A 27,879-nucleotide genomic window follows, 5' to 3' on the forward strand; every position below is an offset into this window, starting at 1 on the left:
TTGTCCTATATACACCAAGGGAAATGATTTATCCTAATTTTCGAAGTTTTATGTGTAGGTATTGGTGTTTTCGTATCATCAGCTGTCATCAAGGGAAATGTCTGATGCCAATTTCCGTAGTGTTTACTGTAGGAGTTGGTATTTTGGTATCATTCAAAAATGGTTCAAATGGCTCTAAGCACTAGGGGACGTAACATCTGAGGTCATCAGTCCCCTCGACTTAGAACTACTTAAACCTAACTAACTTAAGGCCATGACACACATCCATGCCCGAGGCAGGATTCGGACCTGTGACCGTAACAGCAGTGCAATTCCAGACTGAAGCACCTAGAACCACACGGAAACAGCAGTGTGGAACTAATCCAAACAGCAAATATGGACGAAACTCCTTTGACATTTGATGTGCAAGTAACAGAACCATTGCCATGAAAGATGATAAAACTGTAACTACAAAACAAGTGGACATGAGAAAATGCACTACATTGTGGTCTTTTCATGTTGTGTTGATGGTCATTTTCAAGTGCAAAACAATGGCAAAATCTTCTCAAACACCGGTTGAATGGATGAGGCTGGTTGAAATTATGGATTAATAGAGTATAGGAGAGAAAGACTAATGCTTTATTGAAAGAAAAAAAAAAAAAGAGTTCTCTTCTGACAGTAGATCAGTTTAGTAGTCATTCGAAAAATTCTTTGAAAGAGAAAAGATAAATTGAGACACAGAAATGCAGAGCTTGCTATTATTCTGAGAAGACTTACTTCACAACTGTGACCTCTTGATAAGTAAGTGCATATGGGAGAGGAATGGGACAATCAAACAATGGAATATCCGGGATGGAATATAACAATACAATGAAAAGAATAGTTGCTACTCACCATATAGCAGAGGTGCTGAGTCACAGATGGGAACAACAAAACGACTGTCAGAGAGTAAGCTTTTGGCCAACAAGGCCGTGATCAGAAATCTCTCTCTCTCTCTCTCTCTCTCTCTCTCTCTCTCTCTCTCTCTATCACACACACACACACACACACACACACACACACACACACACAACTGACCATAGTCTCTGGCAGCTGAAGCCAGTGGCTGTAGTCATTGGTCGTGTATGTAAGTGTGTGTGTGTGTGTGTGTGTGTGTGTGTGTGTGTGTGTGTGTGTGTGTGTGTATTTTCCATGAAGCCCTTGTTGGCTATAAGCTTACCTTCTGACAGTCCTTTTGCTGTGCCTATCTGCAACTCAACATCTCCACTATATGGTGAGTAGCAACTATTCTTTTCACAATATTATTATATTCCATTCTGGATTTTCCAGTCTTTGATATATTTTGTGTGTGTGTTTGTGGGGAGCGGGGGGAGGAGGAGTGATTCCACATTGTTCCTTAACAATGTACTTTAATGCATTGTGTTCTGTAATTATGTATGTTAAAATATAGCTTGCCTTATCCCTGCAATTTTGTGTTCAGAATTCCTTATTTTGCTGCACTAGCATTTTGATGAACATATAGATTGGTAGAGCACTAAGTACAAGCAATTATCCAGTCACAACACTCAGCATGCTTACTGTACTGTACTGTACAAGGGACACAGGTGGGTCCTAGAAGTATGGGAAGAAAATCTCAGGCAAGTCTCCAGGCTGGTAGTGAGACTGCACTCAACATTCAGTAATCATATGTTGTACTCAATCAGGATTCTATAAAAAATCTGACAATTACCTAGGCCTATGTTGTAACTGTTTAATATCATCTAGACATTTTTACTCAAAAAGAAAATACAGCTGACTCTTCTGAAGCTTAATTACACATGAGGAACGTAAATGAAAATGCTGTTCTTCGTTTCAGTGTGAGAGACCATTTATTTCCATCTGTCAATTTCAACTTGCAGAAATGTTGCAGTCTTGCTGTTGATGTTTATTGACACCATATATCTATTTACTGGAAGGGAGGAGGGGGGGGGGGGGGGGGCGTGTGGAACAACTGCTTTACTGTCCTCCCCCTTTTACTACATTAACGAACTAATGAGTCTAAGTGCTGATGAACAGTTCTTGCTCTAAGGATAGTAAGCCAGTTCCATAATTTACACTGAGTTGAGTTTTACTTTCATGATTTATTTATGCCAGCATAAATGGTACAGTATTAAGTGAAATTCTTCACAAAACTTCTGATTTGTCAAATAATAACTGGTAATTGAAATGACAAGCTCAATCCCTAATAAATAATCTTAACTCTATCAAATCTAACTTATCAAACGCAGTTCTAATTCTTACTGGGTTTGACAGTTAAAGTAAGCGTAAAAGTAAACAATATGAATTGAGAACGGTGATAGGAAACTCACCTTAAGCTCATTAATATCGTACACTGGGGGCCTTAGGTCATGATTACCATGAGCAAACGCGCAATGTGGTCCGTTTTTCACACAAAATCCTCGTGAATCCGTATCATGAACGCACATACATGTCTTGTAATATCTCAGGTGATAGCGTCTTTCTGTATCACCTGCTGTGCGATGTAAAAACTGACAACTGAAAACAATAAATAATGATCCAGGATCGCATTCTATGCAAATATGTATAGATCAATAAGATTTACTGTATTTTATCATGAAGAAACTACAGAAACTGATCCGAAATGGTTGTTTATATTTTTAATGAAAAAGAACAACTAACAATTGTATAATGTAACGTGCTTGGATGAATGCAAAGGCGTTACGTGATGATCGACGAAATGCGTATAAAAATAATAAAGAGGTATTTAAAGATTCAACTATAAAAACTACTGGTTTGAACTTACTCATCTCCTTCGGGGCACTGTCCTGTCGTTTCATCAAACTTCGTGCAGTAATTATCAGCACTGTAATTAAAAGTTCCATCTCGTCTTCTAACGGGTCTCCTCCGCCGCTGATTCATAAAATGCCAATGAAAACAAGTGAAAGGTCTGTGTTGGGTACATTTATGTTGAAGAAACAATGGACACTGTTCCACACGAAACTCCTTCAAATATCTGTAAAAGGAAGAAAAATCATCTTCATCCTTATCGGTGAACTTTTATAGTGTAAACGCCCTTCAGAAAACGCTTGACACTTCAACCCCGGAACTTACGAGTAATGATTCGGCTTTTCTGTTGGAGTTGTCAACAAAGTTTTTGATTCAGACTGCATTTTGTGATGCTAACACACTGCGCATCATTACTGCGCACGGAACGCTGCGTCTGACAGGACGCGCTTATTGGTAAGTGTGTGTGGACTTCTCTTGCTACCCCATTGGAGTTTGAAGTCACGTGGAAGAGGCCAGATCGAAGAAATCAGTGGAATGGAGGCCGTTACGAAAGGGTGTGTGAGACAAGAGAAAGAAAAGTTTGTGTTGGATGCTTTCGTAGATTCATACACTACCTACCTGAAACGATTTATTAACCGCTAAACATCGAGGAACACGCCAGGCCGTTTACACCACATAAAATTCTTATGGAAAAGTGTCAGGTAACGAGGATTATCAACGTGTGACAATGTTCCTAAACATTCTGATGAAACCATATCTAACACGACATTCAACCTCTGTATGAATAGAGCAAGTTTTAAATTTATCGTTCGCCACACATCTCGCAGTTTCTTTTGTTGCACACATTGAAGTTAAGGAGATTAATCATATAATCTTCAGTACTGTATTAAGAACGCGTCGTACAATTTTGCAAAAGTTGTGTGAATTCCAATATCCCGCATGCCGTCAATCAATCACTATTAAATGGTTATAAATGTAGCATATTGCGGATTTAGTGTCTTGTAACTCTCTTCGCCACTTACACCTTGCTGCTTGTGTTTAGAGATACGTGGGGATTTTCCGCACAGTCCACCATATAAATATTCTACTTATTCTCTTCTGTCCATCTTAAAAAGTATATTCATAAGATTTCAAAGTGATGCAGAGAAGACAACATGCATTAAATGTTCGGAAATATAAAATTGTGCATGCCACAAAATGCAGAAACGCATCATAAGAGTGAAATTTCAGTAAATCGTAGATGAATCCTGTGAACTACTATAAATATCTGTGTGTTACAGTTCGTACAGATATGAAATGGAATGATGGCATACAGAAGTGTGTTGTATGACTGCCTTCATTGTTCTCAATTCGAGTGTGACCAGGGGCAATGAAGGGGTTAGGCCTATACATTAGGTTAGTTGCAGGCAGTTACACCATCCTGTTGCTGGTGGCAAGTACATCGGATTGCGGGCTTGGTTGCAGTCACACAGTAGTAACAGTTTGTGGGAAAACTGGCTTTTCAAATTGCCTCCCTCAGTCTGTGATTACATTATGCAGAATGCCAAATCTGGAGAACTGTGAGTGCACTATTGCTCAACTGGCACGTATGTTCTGGATTGTGGCAACTTCTGGCCACCTGTTAAAACTATTGATCACTGTCAGTGAATAGTGTTGTCCCAAAGAGTACAGCAACTGGTCCACGGTGTCCACTTGCATATGTAAACTCTTGCTGACGGCGTCGGAAATGGAGTGATCAGAACGAAGATGTACCTGCCGATCTTATTACACTGGCGTAAATAGACATACACATGCCTGTACACAACAATCTTTTTGATCTCTGGGTCACTCATCATTGTCGAATACTAGCTTATGTGCAACTCAGATTCCTGGGTGGGACAGGTTACGCAGTGTGTCGAAAGCCTCACAGTGATGTTCTGGTACGTACGGTTGCTGCACCCCAACCCCTTTGCTACATCACACCAAATTCTGTCCGGCAGATTTGGAGTTGATACACATCTGAACTGCAGAGCTATTCACTGCTCTTGTGCAAGACTGCATATCAGAGGAGTTTCCTGTTGCTTAAGACACCTACTCTACCCAGAGAACAGAGTTTAAATTGGTGCAATTCTGAGATACTCAGTCTGTGATAAGGTGTTTTTTAAGAAAGCACATTAGTTGTGAACTGTGTGATATATTTGGTGTGACTTCACTGTTGTTGTGAGCCAAGGTCTGTCTCTCTGAAAGATAGCTGCTTGGCCCATAAAAATTCTGAAGTGTCCCCCTTCAACAGATGCCTGGAAATGGTTCTTAGCAAAGTAAACAGCAAACAACTCATGGTCAGTAGCAATCCATTTTTGCTGCTTGATTAAGTTTTTAAAAAGGGATGCAAGAATCTGCCATTTGCCATCCACTCCTTTACCAAAGAGCTGTGTCTGTTGCTGTTTGGCTCACATTGACCAAAAGCACATCGATGTTGTCTCAGCAGCAATGTCTGTGACATGTTTCTTTAGGCTGTGGAAAGCTGCTTTTTCCCCTGGACTCCACGGTATTTTAAGATACCAGTAGTATATTCACCACTGAGTAGTACTGAGAGTGGCTACTCAGTGGCAACCAGAGTGCATCAGTGGGTCCCCTCATCAGTTTTGGAAAGGGGTACCTGTTGTGCTGCTTTGGCCCACTCGAACAATGGTGAGAAGCCTGTGTTGGAGACAGAGTATCCCAGGAATTTAACCACACATCCCAAGGAAGATATTATGTCGAATAGTGCATGTCACAGTCCCTGGTAGCACTGGCGGGTTTGGTGAGTGTTGGAAAATCCTGAAGCAAGTCTTGGGGAAAGTACATCATCTGACATTGTTTTGTGAATCTTGTCTTTTTTCTTGTGTGATGCATACACGTGTGCTCCACACTGCTGTGAGCACACAGCAGAATCACAAAACCCTAATGATGAGAGGAACCGGGTTTCTTCGTGTGGGAAACTACATGGGTGTCACACAGCACTTGATGCAACCAATTGGCTGTTGAGCCTGTTTGAAACCAGTAGAAAGTTACATAAAAAGTCTGCAGCAATTATAGGACCGGGTATGTCTGTAATAGCAAAAGTCAGTGTCAAGTGACAGTCGGGATTCAGATGCAGTGTTAATTGCTTTTCATCATTGACAGGGGAATTGGAGTTGTTGGTCACATTAAGCCCATCTTGTTGTGTTCTTGTAAGATAGACCACTCACTTCTGAACTCAAATCAGTCAAAAACTCTTCACTCAGTGTACCGGCGTGCACAATAATTCAGAATGATTGTTTGACTGCAGATAGTGTGGTGTTTGCACCGTCTCTGTACCACACACAGTTCTAGGAGCTTAACTGTTGCTGGCAGACCATAGTGCCCAGTAATACATGTCTTTTAAATCTGCGCAATTGCAAGACCAAATGCACTGGCAGGCTGAGTTGCCAAAATGCCTGGGGTAACAACACCGTTACTCTGGCGATTCTTACGGGACAGCATTTTATCGTGTTTTTGTTTTGTTCTCTCTCTCTCTCTCTCTCTCTCTCTCTCTCCAGTTGTTACTTAGTAGCTGTTGGTGTGCAGCTATTTACATTTTGAGTTGTGGCTCTTGGGCTGCCAACTGCCCCGTGGTTGGTTTAGTAGATGTAGCTGTGGGTGGGAAGTATTTGTGCACGTTCCAGAGTCAGTGATGCAGCTTCCATAAGCCTTTGCATTGTAGTAACACTGTCTGTTATTGATTTTTCTGTATGTATGAATTTCATCTAAGCTGTTTATGAAGTTGTGTAGCTGTTTTGGTAAGGGTGTGTCACAATGACAGCACAGTTCTCAACTGGAACTTAATGGAACCATAGCTGGTGAAAAGGTTGTTTGGGCAAAAGTTCAGGGCCCACTAATAATTGTAAGAATTTGGGTACTGGTGATGGTGATTTATTACCTTTATTGACATTTGTGATTTTTTATCGGAGCTCTGGTGACAGTATGAAACACTGTATGAGAGCTTCCTTTAGCGTACTATAAATTTGTATTGACAAAGTTTCTTGTATCACTTCTAGGTCCTCCACTCAGTGGGGCACATGCCACATTATCGTACCATAAGCCTCGTGTGAGGCGGGGGGAGAGGAGGTTGCATGTTTCACTGACACTGAGGCCCGTGTTTGCGGTAGTGCAGCTACTGGCAGGGCGAAGCCAAAGATTGTGCCACAGCTAGGGGCTGGGAGCTCTGCCAGGAGTGGTCAGGTACTGGCAGTTGCAATCGTGTCATCAGCTGCAGATTGGCCACTGACACAAAAGCTTCAACTGTTTGTTCTCGATCTGGCACAATGCCTCACGTATCAGAGACTTGGTCATACAACTGTGGTGTGTGATGGGAGAGCTATGTTTAGAAATTGTGAAGGCACAGCTCGTGGATCTGACAACTGTAGTCAACATTCCTCCAAAATGTATAAACTTCTCTGGGGATTGACCAGTATGGAGCACAAGGTTTGGTTTTGTAATGAGAGAAGGAAACGTCGAGACTGTGGTGAAGCAAAAAAAAAGTTTCAAACTCGTGCAACCTCAAGTGTTTGCATTTTTTTCCCCCCTCCAGCGTGTAACAAAACCAGTTGGCAAGTGTGATGCTGCCACAGATTCAAGTATGAGTACATGCTCTTGGCAGTGTATCTGGTGAGTGGAGCTACACTTAACTTTGATGGAATGAAGACTGTAGCTCGGCCATCAGAGCTGGGTGTCCAGTTTTGCAGCAATTAAATACCACCTGGGGAAGTCTTTGTGCCTTCGAAATTGTGAGAGCATGAGCAAGCAAAAGATAAAAAGTACGGAAGAGGAACCCCCAAAAGGACTTCGCAACTTCCGTTTATTGGTCTACTCCCTCTGCACGAGTTTGGAACTCGAAGGTGGATTTTGTGTGAGGGCTTTACATCTCCCCTTATGTTCTTACTGAGAAATAGTGTCTCGCTCAGGTTTTAGCTGGACAAACTACAGCACATTTGTTGTAGGGCTGTTGAAATGATGATGCTCTGCTTCTTCTTGTGCAGTGGTGTGATGTACGAGCTTCCATTCTCTGTGTGGGAATTGAAATCATCTGTGCCTACAGCCAGAGACGCTACTCCAGGACCAGGTCAGATTCACCCCCTGCGGGTCCAGGGGTTAGAATAGGCCTGAGGTATTCCTGCCTGTCATAGGAGGTGACTAAAAGGAGTCTGTCACGTTTCGGCCTTCATGTGATGGTCGCCTGTAGGGTTTCACCTCCATTTTTCAAAATTTTCCGGAGAGCAAGCCAATTGAGGAAGGACGCCTAACATGGTGCATCGTGTGCATCATGCACTGAGACCTATTGCATCCTTTATCAATGTGGATCTGCACTTCTGCTCATTCTCCAACTGTTGGGCAAGGTCACCCTCCTGGGTGTGTATTTTTCCATCAACTGTGCATATTATTTTCTACGCTGACAATGATAATGGGCTTGTTTTCTTGGTTCCACATGATATCCAGCATGGTAGCTAGTCCGTTGTGGTGAGGCTGCCATGTACCCTGTTTGTTGTAGCCCTCTGACCACACAGGGATCGCTGTGCTGATGCCTGTGCCCTTAACTCCCCACGTATGCTGAGGAATAGATGCCCTTCACCGTGAGGCATCAGGACTCCCAGCAATGGTCATCCTGCCAGGTGGCCTTCACTGCGGCTGGGTGGTGCCCATGGGGAGGACTGCTGGTCGGAGTGGATGGCATCAGGGCGGTTGGCACATGGTGAACCATATCTACATCTACATCCATACTCCGCAAGCCACCTGACGGTGTGTGGCAGAGGGTACCCTGAGTACCTGTATCGGTTCTCCCTTCTATTCCAGTCTCGTATTGTATGTGGAAAGAAGAATTGTCAGTATGCTTCTGTGTGGGCTCTAATCTCTCTGATTTTATCCTCGTGGTCTCTTCGCGAGATATACGTAGGAGGGAGCAATATACTGCTTGACTCTTCGGTGAAGGTATGTTCTCGAAACTTTAACAAAAGCCCGTACCGAGCTACTGAGCGTCTCTCCTGCAAAGTCTTCCACTGGAGTTTATCTATCATCTCCGTAACGCTTTCGCGATTACTAAATGATCTTGTAACGAAGCGCGCTGCTTTCCGTTGGATCTTCTCTCTCTCTTCTATCAACCCTATCTGGTGCGGATCCCACACTTCTGAGCAGTATTCAAGCAGTGGGCGAACAAGCGTACTGTAACCTACTTCCTTTGTTGTCGGATTACATTTCCTTAGGATTCTTCCAATGAATCTCAGTCTGGCATCTACTTTACCGGCGATCAACTTCATATGATCATTCCATTTTAAATCACTCCTAATGCATACTCCCAGATAATTTATGGAATTAACTGCTTCCAGTTGCTGACCTGCTATTTTGTAGCTAAATGATAAGGGACCTATCTATGTATTCGCATCACATTACACTTGTCTACATTGAGATTCAATTGCCATTCCGTGCACCATGCGTCAATTCGCTGCAGATCCTCCTGCATTTCAGTACAATTTTCCATTGTTGCAACCTCTCGATACACCACAGCATCATCTGCAAAAAGCCTCAGTGAACTTCCGATGTCATCCACCAGGTCATTTATGTATATTGTGAATAGCAACGGTCCTATGACACTCCCCTGCGGCACACCTGAAATCACGCTTACTTCGGTAGACTTCTCTCCATTGAGAATGACATGCTGCGTTTTGTTATCTAGGAACTCCTCAATCCAATCACACAATTGATCTGATAGTCCGTATTCTCTTACTTTGTTCATTAAACAACTGTGGGGACCTGTGTCAAACGCCTTGCGGAAGTCAAGAAACACGGCATCTACCTGTGAACCCGTGTCTAAGGCCCTCTGAGTTTCGTGGACGAATAGCGCGAGCTGGGTTTCACACGACCGTCTTTTTCGAAACCCATGCTGATTCCTACAGAGTAGTACATCATCTCTTGCTGGTGGTCAAACACAAGCAGATTCTAAGCTCTCATGGGCTCAATTCAACACACAGAAGTACGACCCCAAATTTTTCCCCTCCCTGGCCACACCATGGGAGGAACGTTATGCTAAGGATGGCGGCAGCTCTTATTTGCCCTGGTACCTTGTATGTTCGAGCGCTGATGGGGAATCTTTCATGACAAAAAAGTCTCAGTTTTTTGTTGAGCATTTAGAGGACAAGTTTGGGTAGGTGGAGGGATTGTCTAAAATGCGATCTAGGTCAGTCTTGCTCAAAACAGCACCCTCTGCCCAGTCATGGGCGTTACTCGCTTCTGACAAGCTGGGTGATGTTTACATAAACATCACGTCCCATAAGAGCTTAAATATGGTCCAGGGTATCATATTTCACATGGACCTTCTTTTGCAGTCTGATGAGCTGTGCGCCAATTTAGAGTGGTGAGGTGTACATTTCGTTTGGCGTGTCTAGTGGGCACCGAGAGAGAAACGGATTGCCACCGGTGCCTCGATCTTGGCCTTCGAGGATAATACGCTACCTGAGAAGGTCGAGGTGATGGTCTACCACTGTCATGTGTTGCTCCTACACCATCTACTTCTTTAGCAACCCACCTCCCTCCCCCCCAACCATCAGGGACACCAATCCCCACTTCTGCGCTGGAGAAGTGTAAGTCTTCTTCAGCTCCTCTCGCTAGGAAGGGACCATTGGGTCACACCTTTCCCAGGTTTCTGCTAGTGGGAAAGATGGCACCTGCCAGTGGCTGAAGAGCCCAGAAGGAGCTGGTCGTAGGGCTTCACGCTCATCCTCAGTCCCGGAGACTGAATCAGTGAAGTCCTCCCAGCCAAGGAAACCCAAGGAGCATTGAGAGAAATCCAAAAAGAAGGTCCCAAAGACCAAGGGAATTGTGGTGGCACCCACAGCACTGCTACCTACAAGCTCTGCGTCTGCAGATTAGGTGAAGATTCTGGCATCCGCTCAGAGCATAGATCTCGCCGAACCCTCAGATACAATGAATATAGACTGCTCAGGCAATAAGACGGTGACAGCAGGTGACCCTGAGGCATAACTGCCTAATTGAATATTCCATGCCTTCCCAGTCTCACGATGATGTCATCCTCCAGTGGAATTGTGGTGGTTCATCCCACCACTTGGTTGCTCTATGGCAACTCTTTAAGCTTTACACGTGCTTTCTGCATTGCCCTTCAGAAAACCTGGTTCTTGGAAATGCGGACCGCTCCCCTACACAGCTATAGGGGATATTACGAGAACTGTAGTGACTATAATAGTGTGTCAAGCGGAGTTTGTGTATGTCCTGAAATCAGTATGAACCTGTGCTCCTTCAAACCCCTTTTGAAGCTGTGGCTGTCAGGATGACGATGGTGCAGGAAATAACTGTCTACAATGTATAAACTCCTCCGCATGGTGCAGTATCCCTGAACGCATTGGCTGCACTGGTTGATCATCTCCCTAAACCTTTCCTACTTTTGGGAGGTTTTAATGCTCACAACCCTTTGTGGGGTGGTACCGCACTTACTGGCCAAGGTAGAGATGTCAAAAATTTACTATAATGACTCAACCTCTACCTCTTAAATACAGGTGCCACCACACATTTCAGTGTGGCACATGACATGTATTCGGCCATTGATCTCTCGGTTGGCATTCTTGGCCTTCTCTTATCTATCCAGTGGAGAGCACATTACCTGTATGGTAGTGACCATTTCCCCATCTTCCTGTCACTGCCCTGGCATCAAGCCCACGGATACCTGCCCAGATGGGCTTTAAATAAGGCAGACTGGGAAGCCTTCACCTCTGTTGTCACCATTGAATCTCCCCCACAGGGTGACATCAATGTGGTGGTTGAGCAGGTAACTACAATGATCGTTTCTGTGGCAGAAAACGCTATCTCTCGTTCTCCCTCCATTTTAACTCTGTCGCACTTTATTTGCATTTGTTTGTCTTGGTGGTTGTCTTTTTCCCTACATGTGTTCATCTCGCCCCACCTTGTCTTTTTGCGGTGGACATTTTAATTTGTTGCAGAGTGGCTGGGTCATCCTCTTTTATTATTGTGATCAGCTAGGCCAGTCCATCTGCTCTATGGTTTTAATACCTTCTACTTTTCCTTGTGGTGCATGTTTTCCTCATTTTTTGTTCATTCCATTCCTTTTCTTTTTAGGTGTGGTGTTTGGGTGTTTTGTACCTTGAGCCTTGCTTGTCAGGGAAAAGGGCTTATGACACTGTAGTTTGGTCCCTTTATACACCAAACCTACCAACCAGCCAGTCTCTCAATGTGGTGGATTCTCTCTCTCTCTCTCTCTCTCTCTCTCTCTCTCTATATATATATATATATATATATATATATATATATATATATATATATATATATATAAGACTTACCAAGCGGGAAAGCGCCGGCAGACAGGCACAATGAACAAAACACACAAACACACACACAGAATTACTAGCTTTCGCAACCGATTGTTGCTTCTTCAGGAAGGAGAGGGAAAGACGAAAGGATGTGGGTTTTAAGGGAGAGGGTGTGTGTGCGAGTGTACACCTGTCCTTCCACACCCCCCCCCCCCCCCCCCCCCCCCCAATGGAAGTCTTTCCGCTCCCGGTATTGGATTGACTCCTTACCCTCTCCCTTAAAACCCACATCCTTTCGTCTTTCCCTCTCCTTCCTGAAGAAGCAACCATCGGTTGTGAAAGCGGAGCAGAAAGACTTACCGAAGGGGGAAAATTGTGTGTGTGTGTGTGTGTGTGTGTGTGTGTGTGTGTGTGTGTGTTAAACACACATGTTGGTCACTACTTAACGCTCTTCAATTCCTCAGCAAAACCAATTGAGATGTTGACTGCTCTAGTCTCCTATGGCTTTACAAATCATTGGTCTTACCTAGATTACAAGGATCTCATACGTGACTCAGCATCACCTTCAACATTACAGGTGCACACCGTTGTGAGGTACGACTGGCAACTGTAACCTTTCAGCATCTTAGCAGAGGCAGGGGTTCCACTGTTGCAGTTTCTGCGCCAACAACAGTTGATTGCTTTCGACTTATATATCCACTGCTCTCTGGAGTACCTGAAATCCCGTCTCCTCTTCCCAGGTGCAGATATCCACCTCCCGCAATGGCTGCCCAGTTGTGAGGTTACAATCACCACCTACATCTGTCCCCTTTTTTTCTGAATTCCAGCTTACCCTACCACCATTTATTGTCCAGACCCACTGATGTTCCCCTACTCTGTGCATTCCATGCACAGCTCTGTCTTGACCTGTCTTAACGTCCGAAAGACTCTGCCCTGACTGAGGCCCTCTGCCACCAATTCTTTTCCATTTTTGGTGTGTTTTGAGGTTCAGAAATTGTCTATCATGATAGCTCGATGGTTGCCGCTTACACTGGCTTTGCTTACGTTCGTGCAGGATGTAATGAATTCCACTCCTTACCATATGACTGCAGTGTTTCACTGCAGAGTTAGTGGCCATCTCGTGATCTTGAGCATATCTGTTCTTACACTGGCGAGTCACTTCCTCATCTGTAGTGACTCCTTCAGTGGTTTACAAGCTCTTGGCCAGTCGTAACCTTCACCATCCTTCATTTCTCAGTACCTAGAATTCCCTTTTTGCCCTTGAACAAAAGAATGGTCGGTGGTCTTTGCCTGGGCTCCAGGTCACTTTAGGACCCTGGGGAATGAAATTGCTGACAGGCTAGCCAGATTGGCTACCGACAAGCCTCTTCTCAGGATCATTCCTGAACTGGACGTTCATTTGGTATTAATGCTGTCAGGTTCTAAGGATTTGGAATACGGAATGGCATACACTGACTTTGTCGAAAAACTACTGTATGGACCTCTCGCGAGGGCTCTGTTGTCTTTTGCCAGCACTGTGTTGGCCATACTCAACTGACTGTGGACATCTCCGTCGCAACGATCTGCCCCATTGTCATTGTGGTGCCCATCTGACAGTGGTCACAATTTTGCCAGACTGTCCTAACCTAGCCACTCTGCAGCGGACTCCTAATCTTCCTGACTGTCTAACCCCAGTGTTAGCAGATAATGCCTCAGCCATTGTCCCAGTTTTATGGATTATTCGTGAAGCGGGTTTTTATCTCTATCTTTAAGGGGTGGCACCTTAGCCTCATTGGCTTGTCAAGAGGTTGACAGGATGCCCTGTCATCTCCTTTCCCCCCAACCAGACAACGGCTATCCAAGCACGGTTTTCTGCCCCAGACCGTGCTCCACCCTCAGTTTTCTCTTCTTCTCCCTTCTTGCCTCTTCTGTTTGGCTCTGTGTCGTTCTTCTGTTTTCCTGTGCTGCTCTCGCCCTATCTGTGTCGCAAGTCTTTTCTGTGTAATGTTGGGTGGGGTGCGTCCAGTAACTGGCAAGAGTTAAGGCCCCTGTCACACTTTCTGCCTTTGAGGGCCTCTGGCTGCTCCCGGATGGGGCACCTTGCCAGCCTTTCTTCCTTTGCTCTTATCTTCTTCCGTATCCTTTTCTGTAGACTCTGTCGACCTACGGTGGACCTCGGAGTTTTCTTTCGTCAGGTTTCGTACACTAGACCCTTCTTTGGTGTGTAGTTTTGTCAATTCATCTGTTCCGTGTAGGACTGACCGTTGATACCTAAAAATATACGTACACACAGAATACATAAATATACCCTGGGAATAGGACAGGTACTCAGCCACAGCCTTTATGGAGGATTCAACTCAGAATTCCAAAAATTTATTTTGGAAAACCATGTAAAAATTTATGAGATGGCCGAGCACAACCAACTGCATTTCCTGTATCTGAGGTAAATGCCACAGCAGCTGCACTGCCTTATTCAGATGCTCCCTATTGTACAATGTTCTTTGATTACATACAACATACTTGAGGTAACTTATCATATAAAACATAGCTTTGCTCTTCAGCACTGCATACACTAAGACAACCATTGATGACTTCTGGACCACAAACTTGCCTCCATAGTCTGTGCATTAACTCCAGTTTGTTTGGAAAATCACTCGACCTTTGTCAACCTGAAAAACTGAACTGGCATCCTGCCAGTTGGTTGACTCGGGAGAATGGTAAGACATTACTGTTGTCACTAGGTCCTAACATACAATTGTCTCGTAAAGCAGGAAACTGTGATCACGCATCAAAATGTGACAGAATCCTGTTAACTGACTACTGGTATTTGTCCCTAAAAACTTTGTATTTGTTATAAAATCTCTAGATTTACATTGTCCAGTCACATTAATGTGATTACCTTAATAACCACTTTTTACAGTGCAGAGCACTACTCGCTTACTAGACCGAAATGCTGACCATTACACCACTGCAGCACTATTTCGAGAGTTGTAAGAGAAGAATGCTGATATTCTGGAAGGTACTGAAAGGAATGCTGATTCATGCCAACATTGTTGCCAGGGCTGGCTGCGCTAGATTTGTCAGTAGAGGATCCACTGTGCAAACAGCCCGATTGAGGTGGTTCCACAGTGTCTAGAATGCATTTAAAGCTGGGGAGTTCTGTGGGCGGTAGAATACAGTAAACTCACCCTGGTGCTCATCAAACTGTGCGCACACACACACACACACACACACACACACACACACACACACACTTAGAGTTGGGTGACACATTGCATTGACTCAGTGCCATTCTGATGAGAAAAAATAAACTATATATAAGTATGGACGTGGTCCTCGAGGATAGATGCATACTTTTGTTGGTCCATTTTAGCTTTCAGAAAGAAGAGATCGGCCAAAAAATGCCTGGAAAACATTCCCCATGCCATAATGCTCCCACCTCTGGCCTGGATCTTCTGACCGTCTATGCAGGGTTTTTGCTTTCAATCTGATGGAGCATAAATGGTGGTTTATCTGAAAAAGCCACCTGTCACCAGTCGGTGAATGTCCAGTTGTGATATTGGCACACAAATTCCAGCCTTCATTACTACTGAACAGCAGTCAGTACGGGTGCACGAACTGGGCACCTGCCGTGGAGGCCTGTATGCGGCGACGTTTGTCGAGGAGATGCTGTCGGTAGCCCCTCAGTTCATCTGGGCAATTGGTAGTTCTGAAGTTGCACATCTCCGTAACCATCGTTCATCCCTGTCATCTGTGGCCTGTGGTGTGCCACAGTTGCTTTGGCACCAGTTTTGGTATGCGCCATTTTTCCGTGCACGGGTATACTTAACCATGGCAGCACACGAACAGTCTACAGACCTAGCTGTTTTAGAAACGCTTCCACCCTCGGCCCGGAAGTAAATGGTTGTGCCCTTTTGGACCTCAGATAAATCGCTCTGTTTCTTCAGTGCGATGAAGATGACACTGTTCTTCGTGCCCCTCTGACACACTTCATGCGTTGTCTTCTGGTAGAGTTACCACGTTCCATCCCTGAAAGGTTACTGCATTCTGATGAACATAGATAGTGGCCCCATTAATGTGATTCGACTGTGTATAAGCTACGTTCAGTGTTAATTTATTACGTACTGAACACTTGTAAGCATTCTTGATGGTTTCCTTAGCTTTCTCCAGTAGGAGTTACGGTGTTTTATTGGTGAATATGTCATTTCTGTCACCGCCAAACACAACTTTTTCTCCTAATCTTATACTAATTGTTCGAGAAGACTACTGCCTGAACTTAGCTGCATCTATAAGAAAACAGATAGACATATTTTGCACAATGATCTGGGCATGACAAAGGTTTGTGCTAATGGTGCCAAGAATCCGCACAAACAAACGAAAGCAACATAGAGTGGACTGCTGTGCTGACACTCGCAGAAACATTGTGTGATGAAACATGGATATTCCAATATGATCCTGAGACTAAGACAATCAGTGACTTGGAAGAGCCCTCAATCTCCTAGGAAGAAGAAAGCACATGAGTAAACCAAATTCAAAGCAACGATGATTGTTTACTTCAATATTTCAGGGGTTATCTACGTTGATTGGGTGCCTGAAGATCAGACTGTCAATCAAGCTGATGTAACTGTTCTGGAGACCCTCCATGAACATTTGCGACGAGAAGGAGACCAGATCTGTAGAAGAATCGCTTGTGGTTTCTTCGTCAGGACAACACGCCTGTTCATAATGTGTTGTCTGTGTAGAGGTTTTTGGCAAAAACAACATTCCAGTAATGGAACATACATTTTATTCGCCTGACATAGCATAATGTAACTTATTTCTCTTCCAAAACCTGAAGTCTGCACTCAAAGGAACCAGGTTAGAGTCCGTGGACACAGTGAAAGAAAATGTGATGGGCCTCCTCGACAACATAACAGGAAAAGACCCGCAGCACTGCTTCCGGCAGTGGAAAATTCTCATGGAGCAGTCCAGGGTGGAGGGGAGTACATTGAAGGGGGCAACATTTCTGTTGTGTAAGTTTTTTCATAAAGAGTTAAGTCATGAATCCGCAAAAACAAGTGTTCTGGAAACACAGTGAAGCTCGCATATTATTAGGTGCAGAAAGTTGGTTGAAACCTGAAATTGATAGCAGTGAGATTTTTGAAGGAAATTGGAATGTTCATTGAAAGGACATGCTAATTTGGAAATGCAGATGGTGCTCCTCCTAATGTAATGAAACATTTTAGAGGAAAGTTCATTTTGCTCTTGTACCTCAGTTCCCAGTCATACTGTAATCATTGATGTTGACTAATTACCAAGCAGTCAAGTGGGGAAGTAAAAGATCTGTTAGTAGTGGGTGTGAAAAGACATCGTGTGAAACAATACTACTAAATGCTATCTCTGAAAACTACTGAGAACATATTGCTAGGAACCACACTCATGATGGAAATGTATTACATCTTATGGCAACAAACAGACCTGACGTCTTGGAGGAAGTCCACAATCTGTAGTTTATCAGTGACCTTGAGGCAGTTGTAGCAACTAGAGAGAGATAAGCAATAGTGTCAATGAGGAGCTTGAGATCTGTAGCTTAGGATAGACTAAATTGAAAAGGATGGGAAAAATGGCATAACTATGGCTCAAGAATAGTTGATAATGCACTGGATAGCTATGTACCCAGTACCATAGTTAGTGATTGGGAGACTTTCTCCTTGGTATACAAGCACTGTAAAGAAACATTTAAAGGAACAGACTATTGCATGTCAGGTATAAAACCAAAGCATAAGGCTACAGAGAGAGATGGTGAATGAAACACTTTTTGCCGTCAAGAGAAGAATGTGTAGAGCATTCAGTGACTATCATAGCAGAATATTATTAAATGATGTTTCACAAAACCCAAAGAAATTCTGTTTTTCTGTAAAGGCTCTCAATGGCCCAAAGTTAGTTTCCAGCCATTTGAAAATGAGATAGGAACTAAAACTGAGGGCAGCAAAGCAAAGCAAAAGTACAAATGCTTAACTCGGTTTAACTGTTCCTTTACAATACAATTGACCATAATTAATTCTCATACCACTGAAAAGGTAAGTTAAATAAGTGTTGAGAAACAGGTGTAATTGGTAAAATTGAACAGCCTCAGCACACATTCTAATACCTATTAGATCCTATATTGTATTCTTCTAATTATAACCTATTGTAGATCCCTTGAACAAAAATACATGCCCAGTAGTTTGACAAACAGAGATGTCACACCCATTTATAGAAAGGGTACTAGAAGTGATCTCTAAAATTACCATCCAATATTCTGGAACCCCTTTCTTGCAGAATCTTAGAACATATTCTGATCTCAAACATAAAATGGTATCTTGAACAGAACGGCCTCCTCCATGCCAACCAGCATGGATTCCAAAAACATTGATAATGTAATACCCTACTTGCACTTTTCTCACATTACATTCGCATAGTTGTGGATTATGGCAGCCAGGTAGATACAGTGTTTCTTGACTTCTGAAACACATTTGACTCAATACTAAATCTATGCTTATTGGCTAAAGTACAATGGCATGGGTTATCAAACGAAATTTGTTACTGGGTTGAGCATGTTTTGGTGTGGGGAGTCATCGTCAGATGTAGAAGTAATTCCAGGTAAGCACCAGACAAGTGTGTTGGGACTCCTGCATTTCGTGCTGTATATTAATGACCTTACAAACAATATTAAAATTAATAGTTGCGCAGAACTGAATATTTTGTGTCTTTGTGTGTGTGTGTGTGTGTGTGTGTGTGTGTGTGTGTGTGTGTGTGAAGGTGAAATCATTCACAAGAAATCACTCAACAATATTCTGAAGAAAATTATTTGCCAAAATTTCTGTTGCTGTTCATATGTGTGGATGACTACAACAGTAGTGTCATCTGCAAAATGAATTAATTGTGTTCATTTTATTTTAGATGGAAGAATGATAACAATCACGAGAAGCAATAGTGGACCTAAGATAAAAATCTTGTGGGAACCTGCGATTTTCCCATTTATAAAAATCTCCCCTGCTTGTACTGTGTATGTCATGTCTTCATGAATTCACATTTCTCTAAAGGGCAGGGGCGTATTAGTCAGCAGTTCTCACACCACCTCTTCTCCTGGGGATTGTTGTGGTGGGGCCGTCATGTACCCATTTGATGGTAGCCCCTTGACAACATAGGGATTGCATTGCTGATGCCTGAGCTGTAAACTCTCCGTGTATGCCAAGGAGTAGATGCCCGTCTTCTTGGGGCATCAGGATTCCCGGCAATGACCATCGTACCAAGTGGTCTCTGCTGTAGCTGGGTGGTGCCTTTGGGGAGAGCACCTAATCGGAGTGGGTGGCATCAGGGCAGATGACCCGCAATGAAGCAGAGCAAGTCATCACTTGCTGGTGACCGAACAGCGCCAGCAGTCTCTAAGAAGGGAAATACCAAATACAATGCTGACAGGTACGATCATAAATCGCTTCCCTTCCTCACCACGCCATGGGAAGAATGTAGGGCTGCAGAAAGAAGAGTGCCATATTCGCCTCGCTATTTAGTCTGTAGCAGCCTCAATTTTTTGTTGAACATCTTGAGGATAAGTTTGGGGAACCCACAGCACTGTCCAAGATGAGAAACGGTGCAGTCTCGATTCAGACAGCATCCCCAGGCCGGTCCTGGGCCTTACTCGCCTGCGACCAGCTGGGTGATATTACTGTTTCTGTCACTCCCCATAAAACCCTCAACACGGTGCAGGGGATTTTTCTTCCAACGCGACCTCCTCATGCAGTCTGACGATTAGCTCCACGTCGGTGGCAGGATGTTCATTTCATCCGATGCGTTTACAGAGGACCCAAAGACAACAACCGGTGCCTTCATCTTGGCCTTTGAGGGTGATACTTTGCCTTAAAATGTCGAGGTGGTGGTTTACCGCTTCGATGTTAAAACCATATGTCCCTCCCCCTGTGCGGTGCTTTAAGTGCTGGAAATTTGGGCACGTGTCTTCTTGCTACATTTCCAGTGCCACATGTCTAGACTGCAGACATCCACTGCATCCACATACTCCGTGTGCACTTCCTCCCACTTGTATCAACAGCGGAGACCACCACTCCCCCTGCTCACCAGACTGCACAGTACTCCAAAAGGAGTGGAAAATCGTGGAGCACAGCACACTGGACCGGTTGACCTACCAAGGGGCTAAATGTAAATTTTACCGATTACACTTCATTTGACTGACATCCGCATATGCTGCAGCTACTTCAACATCAGTCATTCCATGTCAAATCAACACACCTATTTTACCTCCCCCTCTTAGATTTTGCTGAAAGTTGGTGTACTTTAATGGGTTCAGAAACTAAGAAAAATACCAAATTTCATTTTTTTTTTACCTCAAACCATTCCTGAAATATGGTCATGTAAACTTTTCAAAAACTTACCAAAAATGCGTGAACGGACTTTTTCTTTAAATTGCCCTAGGAGCTGCCCTAGTTGAGCTAGAGAACTGGGAAAGGTGTCATTTTGCAGCATTTTTCATGCTCTTTCCAGTGATAGACAAAAAAAAAAAAAAAAAAAAACAAGCTTCTAATTAATAACCTTTTTCAAAATGGTAACTAATATTTTGATTTAATTTTTTTTACAAAAAGTACATAATTGAAAATTTTCAAAATATTTGCATAACTACTTCATACTATTGTAAATCACATGGCAAAATGTAAATCTGCGATGACGATGGGTTCATTGTTAAAAAAAATTATTCCCGACTTGTTTTTCACTAAAGGCCGTAGTTTGACCAAATTGACCTTTAACAAACAGGAATTTCTTTAAAATATACTGAAAAGTAAGTAAAAAAAGTATTAGAAATATCAAAACATCACCTTATTAAACCAAAACTAATCAGCATATTTTATAATTAAGTTGATTGCTTATTTTAATTTCATACAACTTCACCAACAGCATATTAACCGATATAACAAAAACAAGAAATTGAGCATTTAACTACAAACTGAAATAAAGTATGAATAAGTACTAGTATTTACACAACAGTTCTGGTCCATGATGTTTGAAATGGAACTATTAATCAAATTCAATACGTAATGCTTGTTTTTGAGTAACAGGTATCTGTACGTAGCTAAATTTAACACAATAGGCCCTAACAATAATTTTGAAACAACTTTCTATAAAATATACATTAACACTAACCTGAGACAAAAATTAAGTTTTGAGTTGAAAGCAGTTTCCCTATAAATTGTCTTGGAACTTCACATATTACATTTTAATAAAGCTGACTGGGTTTGGTTTACATCACTTTCTTTAAGAATGTATGTTCTCCCTGTCGGAGTAAATGGATTCACTTTTGTGAGAACATCCACAACTGACACCCACAGGACATCTGCATGTGCAGGATAAGAGAATGACTTAGCTGGTCCACATGGATGAAGAAAAGTTATTTTCACTTCATCAAGTTCATCGTGTTTTCTCTCTCTCTCTCTCTCTCTCTCTCTCTCTCTCTCTCTCTCTCTCTCTCTCTCTCTCTCTCTCTCTGTCTCTCTCTCTCTCTCTCAAATGTATCCAAGCCACGAGTTTCTGCCACATACAGTGGTGACATAGGCTGATACATCTTGTAACTTAAGTTTGTGATGTAGTTACTTCCCCCTCCCAACTCTGCTTATCACCTGAGAAGTATTTGACTATTAATTTTGATGTAGTGTTGGGAATGAAAATATGAAATTGCTGTATACCTTTGATTGTCAATGCCTCTTCAAGTCGGCTTTTTAAGAATATTTTGGAAGCAGCGTAGTCTTCTTGAGTGGAATATGCAAAATCAACATTTGTGATATTATCTACTGGCCACTCAAATAGATCTCGTGCGGTTTGGAGATCTGATTTTGGTTGGCCTTTGCAAACTTGCACGAGCTGCTAGTCTCTTTACTGAACCCCCTACTCCATCACAAGGCCCTTTCCCACGTGCTGTGGTGGAAAAGTGCCACTCAGCTTTTATGTTGAAGTCTTCCTCAGGACGGCAAAGGTTCAGGAAGTTTTTCTTATTTTTATACTGAGCGGCAGAACCGTCAGAATAATAGTATATCTTTTTTGGAATCTTATGAAATTTATTTAAATTAGAAAGAAACTTCCACATGAGAAAAATATATTAAAAACAAAGATTCCAAGACTTACCAAGCGGGAAAGCGCTGGTAGACAGACACAATAAAGTAACACACAAACACACACACAAAATTTTGAGCTTTCGCAACCGGCAGCTGCTTCGTCAGGAAAGAGGGAAGGAAAAGGAGAGATGAAAGGATGTGGGTTTTAAGGGAGAGGGTAAGGAGTCATTCCAATCCCGGGAGCGGAAAGACTTACCTTAGGAGGAAAAAAGGATAGGTATATACTTGCGCGCACACGCACACACACACAGACTCAAGCAGACATATTTAAAGGCAAAGAGTTTGGGCAGAGATGTCAGTCGAGGTGGAAGTGACCCCCTGCAGGTTCGGGGGTTAGAATAGGCCCGCGGTATTCCTGCCTGTCGTAAGAGGCGACTAAAAAGAGTCTCAAACTTTTCGGCCTATATGATGGTCCCCTGTTGGGTTTGACCCCCAACTCTCAAAATTTTCCGAAGACCGAGCCGATTGGGGAAGGGCGCCTTACTTGGTGCATTGTGTCCATCTGGCGATCAGACCTTTCGCCAGCTTATACACCGTTGAATTGCAGTCATGTCCGCTCTCCATCTCTTGGGCATGACTGTTTCTGCGTGCAGATTGCACCTTGCACTTTGCAGTGCCTCTTTCTGCACCGACGGCGACCATGGACCACATGTTACCTAACATCCAGCACGGTAGCCAGTCCGTTGTGGTGGAGCCGCCATGTACCCTGTTGGTTGTAGCCCCCTGGCAACACAGGGATCGCTCTACTGATGCCTGCGCCGTTAACTCCCCACGTATGCCAAGGAGTAGATGCCTATCCTCCTGGGGTATCGGGACTCCCGGCAACGGCCATCCTGCCAGGTGGCTCTTGCCGTGGTTGGGTGGCGCCCGTGGGGAGGGCCCTTGGTCGGAGTAGGTGGCATCAGGGCGGATGACCCGCAATGAAGCATGGTACATCGTCTCTCGCTGGTGGCCAGCCGCCAGCAGTCCCTAAGCGTTCTCGGGCTCAGTTTCATGCTCAGAAGTACGATCCGAAAACGTTCCCCTCCCTGGCCACACCGTGAGAGGAACGTAAGTCTCAGGATGGCAGTAGCAGTTATTCGCCCCGCTTCTTAGTTTATACGAGGGTTGATGGGGAGTCTTTTCTCTCCACAAAGCCTCAGTTCTTCGTCGGGCATTTAGAGGACAAGTTTGGGGAGGTGGAGGGCTTGTCAAAAATGCGCTCTGGGTCAGTCCTGATACAAACGGCATCCTCTGCCCAGTCCCGACGGTTACTCGCTTGTGACAAGTTGGGTTATGTTTCCGTTACGATCACACCCCAGAAGAGTTTGAATATGGTCCAGGGAGTTATTTACCATAGGGATCTTCTTTTGCAGTCTGATGAAGAGCTGCCCGCCAATTTAGAGCACCGAGGTGTAAATTTCGTCCGGCGCGTCCATTGGGGTCCGAAGGAAAATCAGATTGCTACCGGTGCCTTCATCTTGGCCTTCGAAGGGGATACATTACCGGAAAAGGTCAAGGTGATGGTCTAGCGATGTGACGTTAAGCCCTATATTCCTCCCCCGATGCGGTGCTTTAAGTGCTGGAAGTTCGGCCATATGTCTTCTCGCTGCACTTCCAGCCTCACATGTCGAGATAGTGGAAGCCCATGACATCCCAATACTCCATGTGCCCCGCCTCCCATCTGTGTCAACTGTGGGTAGCACCATTCACCTTGCTCGCCAGACTGCCAAATTTTCCAGAAAGAGCGTAAAATCATGGGAGTACAAGACCCTGGACCGACTAACCTATACTGAGGCCAAAAGGAAATACGACCGACTCTATCCTGTGAGAATGACATCTTCCTACGCTGATGCTACAACACCTGTGCTAGCCCCGTCTGTTTCTCCAATTGTGGCCGGATCGATGAGTAGTACAACTCCTCCTGCCCCCTCGCCAGTGGGGGGCTCTACCCACCGGGTTGCTCCTGCACCACCTACCTCAGGAGCAACACCATCCCAGCCATCGGGGACGTCTGTCCCCACTTCTAAACCGGAGAAGTGTCCAACTTCTTCGGCTTCTCACGCTCGCAAGGTGTCCCTTGGGTCCCTCCCTTCCCAGGTTTCCGCCAGCGAGAAGGCTGACGACCGACAGTGGCGTAAGTGCCCGCAATCGGCTGATTGTAGGGCTTCATGATCCTCCTCCGTCCCGGAGACTGAATTGGTGAAGCCCTCCCAGTCGGTGCGACCCAAGGAACGGCGTGAGAAACCCAAGAAGAGCTCTCAGCCCAAGGAACTCGCGGTGGCCATCCCACCGCAACCTTCCAGCTCTGCGTCTGAGGATGCGGTGGAGATTCTGGTGTCCGCTAAGGACCTCAATCTCACTGGTCCATCAGATGCCATGGAAAGTGCTATCACAGGTGCTAAATCGGAGGCAGCAGGTGACCCAGCGGCGTAATCTCCCTTCCCAGTCCCGTCACGCCTTTCTCAGCCATGGACAACACAATCCTCCAGTGGAACTGCAGCGGTTTCTTCCGCCATCTAGCTGAGCTCCGCCAACTTATCAGCCTTCACCCTTTCCTCTGCATTGCTCTGCAGGAAACTTGGTTTCCAGCAGTGCGAAGCCTCGCTCTCCGTGGTTACTGGGGTTATTATAAGAACCGGGCAGCTTATGAAAGGGTGTCTGGTGGCGTCTGCATATATGTCCTGAACTCTCTTCACAGCGAGTCTGTACCTCTCCAAACACCTTTACAGGCTGTCGCTGTTCGGGTGTGGACACCACAGGCTGTTACCGTCTGCAGTCTTTACCTTCCACCAGATGTAATGGGTTGAAGGTGTTGATCTACGTAGGCAGAGATACGTTCTGTGGGGGCTTGGTAACCAGCTACAATGGGGCGGCCGGGATGTTTGGGTTTGTGAATTTTACGAAGTCGCTTAGAGGAAGCCTTCTTGGTTACCCAAGCCTGCCAACCCAAAGTTTGGTACAGATTTATTGATGACATCTTCATGATCTGGACCCACAGTGAAGAACAACTCCAGAATTTCCTCTCCGACCTCAACTCCTTTGGTTCCATCAGATTCACCTGGTCCTACTCCGAATCCCATGCCACTTTCCTTGATGTTGACCTCCATCTGTCCAATGGCCAGCTCCACACATCCGTCCACATCAAACCCACCAACAAGCAACAGTACCTCCATTATGACAGCTGCCACCCATTCCATATCAAACGGTCCCTTCCCTACAGCCTAGGCCTTCGTGGCAAACGAATCTGCTCCAGTCCTGAATCTCTGAGCCATTACACCAACAACCTGAAAACAGCTTTCGCATCCCGCAACTACCCTCCCGACCTGGTACAGAAGCAAATTACCAGAGCCACTTCCTCATACCATCAAACCCAGAACCTCTCACAGAAGAACCCCAAAAGTGCCCCACGTGTGACAGGATACTTCCCGGGACTGGATCAGACTCTGAATGTGGCTCTCCAGCAGGGATATGACTTCCTCAAATCCTGCCCCGAAATGAGATCCGTCCTTCATGAAATCCTCCCCACTCCACCAAGAGTGTCTTTCTGTCGTCCATCTAACCTTCGTAACCTCTTATTTTATCCCTATGGAATCCCCAAACCACCTTCCCTACCCCCTGGCTCCTACCCTTGTAACCGCCTCTGGTGTAAAACCTGTCCTATGCACCCTCCCACCACCACCTACTCAAGTCCTGTAACCCGGAAGGTGTACACAATCAAAGGCAGAGCCACGTGTGAAAGCACCCACGTGATTTACCAACTGACCTGCCTACACTGTGACGCTTTCTGTGGGAATGACCAGCAACAAACTGTCCATTCGCATGAATGGACACAGGCAGACAGTGTTTGTTGGTAATGAGGATTACCCTGTGGCTAAACATGCCTTGGTGCACGGCCAGCACATCTTGGCACAGTGTTACACCGTCCGGGTTATCTGGATACTTTCCACCAACACCAACCGATCCGAACTCCGGAGATGGCACCTTGCCCTTCAATATATCCTCTCTTCTCGTTATCCACCAGGCCTCAATCTCCGCTAATTTCAAGTTGCCGCCACTCATACCTCACCTGTCATTTAACATCATCTTTGCCTCCACACTTCCGCCTCGACTGACATCTCTGCCCAAACTCTTTGCCTTTAAATATGCCTGCTTGTGTGTGTGTGTGTGTGTGTGTGTGTGTGTGTGTGTGTGTGTGTGTGTGTGTGTGTGTGTGTCCAGGAGAAACTGTCATACGTAAAATTTTAAAAGACTATTTTCATGAGCACTTAATCGAACAAGTTCAGTTCCGACAGTGGATGTCTCGCGCACGGCGCGATTAAGTGTTCATAAAAATAGTCTTTTAAAATTTTACGTATGACAGTTTCTCCTGGACAGTATTCACAGTTTCCCATGTTGCAAAGCACTGACATACTATCTTAAAGGTCAGTTTGGCCAAACTAGGGCTGTTAGTGAAAAAACAAGAGTCCGGAATAATTTTTTTTAACAATGAACCCATCATCATCCCACATTTATATTTTGCCATGTGATTTACAACAGTATGAAGTAGTTATGGAAATATTCTGAAAATTTTCTATTATGTACTTTTTGTAAAAAAATTTAATCAAAATATTAATTACCATTTTGAAAAATGTTATTAATTAGAAGCTATGTTTTTTGTCTCATCACTGGAAAGAGCATGAAAAATGCTGCAAAATGACACCTTTCCCAGTTCTCCAACTCAATTAGGGCAGCTCCTAGGGCAATTTTAAAAAAGTCCATTCACACGTTTTTGCCAAGTCTTTGAAAAGTTTACATGACCATATTTCAGGAGTGGCTTGAGGTAAAAAATTGAAATTTGGAATTTTTCTTAGTTTCAGGACCCACTATAAGTATACCAACTTTCAGCAAAATCTAAGAGGGTGAGGTAAAATTTTTATTCAAAGTGTGTTGATTTGACATGGAATGACTCATCACCGCCACAAGTGATAGTAATTACATACACTATGCTGCCAGAATATATCTGCCCCCTTCGTGGTAGGGGGCAAATATTCTTCTGTTGCTCCCAAAGCACCTACTTCGGAGCAATACTCCGTCAAACACAGGGAACATCTATCCCCTCCCCCTGGCCGGAGAAGCGCCAGCTTCCTCTGGCTCCTCTTGTGCAGAAGCAGTCCCAAGAGACACTCTCTTCAAAGGTCTCCGCTAGTGCCACAGTGGACACTCGCCAGTGGCTAAAGGAGCCTTAAGCTGCTGGACAGTCTTCCTCTGTGCCTGAAGGTATTTCAGAGAAGTCCAAGCCCCTGAAGAGAAGCGAGAAGGCAAGCATACCAAAAAGTAGACTGCTAAGAAGCAGGACCCTCAATGGCCTCAACACCACCACTCCCTAACAGTTCTGCATCTGAGGATGCAGTAGAGATTTTAGCGTCCCTTAATCTCACTGATGCTTCAACCGCCATAGGAATGGATACCAATACTCAGTCGGTGGCAGCAGGTGATTATGAGGCATAAACTGCCTCCTTGTGTGCTTCACGCCTTCCCAGCCTCACGCTAATGTCATCCTCCAGTGGAATTGCGGCAGTTTTTTCCACGACCTGTCTGAGTTGTGGCAACTGTTAAGCTTTAAACCTGCTTTCTGCATTGCCCTCTAGGAAACCTGGCTTCCAACAATGTGGAACCCAGCTTTCCGTGGCTATCAGGGATATTACAAGAACCATAGCGAGTATAATAGT

At 44.4% G+C, this 27,879-nt stretch overlaps 1 protein-coding gene and 1 long non-coding RNA gene across 2 annotated transcripts in view; one reads left to right on the forward strand and one right to left on the reverse strand.

Moving 5' to 3' along the window:
* Nucleotides 1–3,239, reverse strand: part of LOC126336269 (putative E3 ubiquitin-protein ligase UNKL) — a 253,332-nt gene extending 250,093 nt beyond the window's left edge. Inside the window, exons 1-3 of the mRNA XM_049999767.1 lie at nucleotides 3,091–3,239; nucleotides 2,783–2,992; nucleotides 2,328–2,514 (exon numbers count right to left, since the gene is read on the reverse strand). Of these exons, the coding sequence (XP_049855724.1) occupies nucleotides 2,328–2,514; nucleotides 2,783–2,992; nucleotides 3,091–3,149 (456 nt within the window). The 5' untranslated portion in view covers nucleotides 3,150–3,239. The remainder of the gene's footprint in view (nucleotides 1–2,327; nucleotides 2,515–2,782; nucleotides 2,993–3,090) is intronic.
* Nucleotides 3,240–3,263: 24 nt separating this feature from the next.
* LOC126336270 (uncharacterized) overlaps nucleotides 3,264–27,879 on the forward strand; it is a 46,934-nt gene continuing 22,318 nt past the window's right edge. The window contains exon 1 of the long non-coding RNA XR_007564938.1: nucleotides 3,264–3,467. This is a non-coding gene — a long non-coding RNA (uncharacterized LOC126336270). The remainder of the gene's footprint in view (nucleotides 3,468–27,879) is intronic.

The sequence above is a fragment of the Schistocerca gregaria genome, chromosome 2, assembly GCF_023897955.1.
Source record: "Schistocerca gregaria isolate iqSchGreg1 chromosome 2, iqSchGreg1.2, whole genome shotgun sequence".
Classification (NCBI taxonomy): domain Eukaryota; kingdom Metazoa; phylum Arthropoda; class Insecta; order Orthoptera; family Acrididae; genus Schistocerca; species Schistocerca gregaria.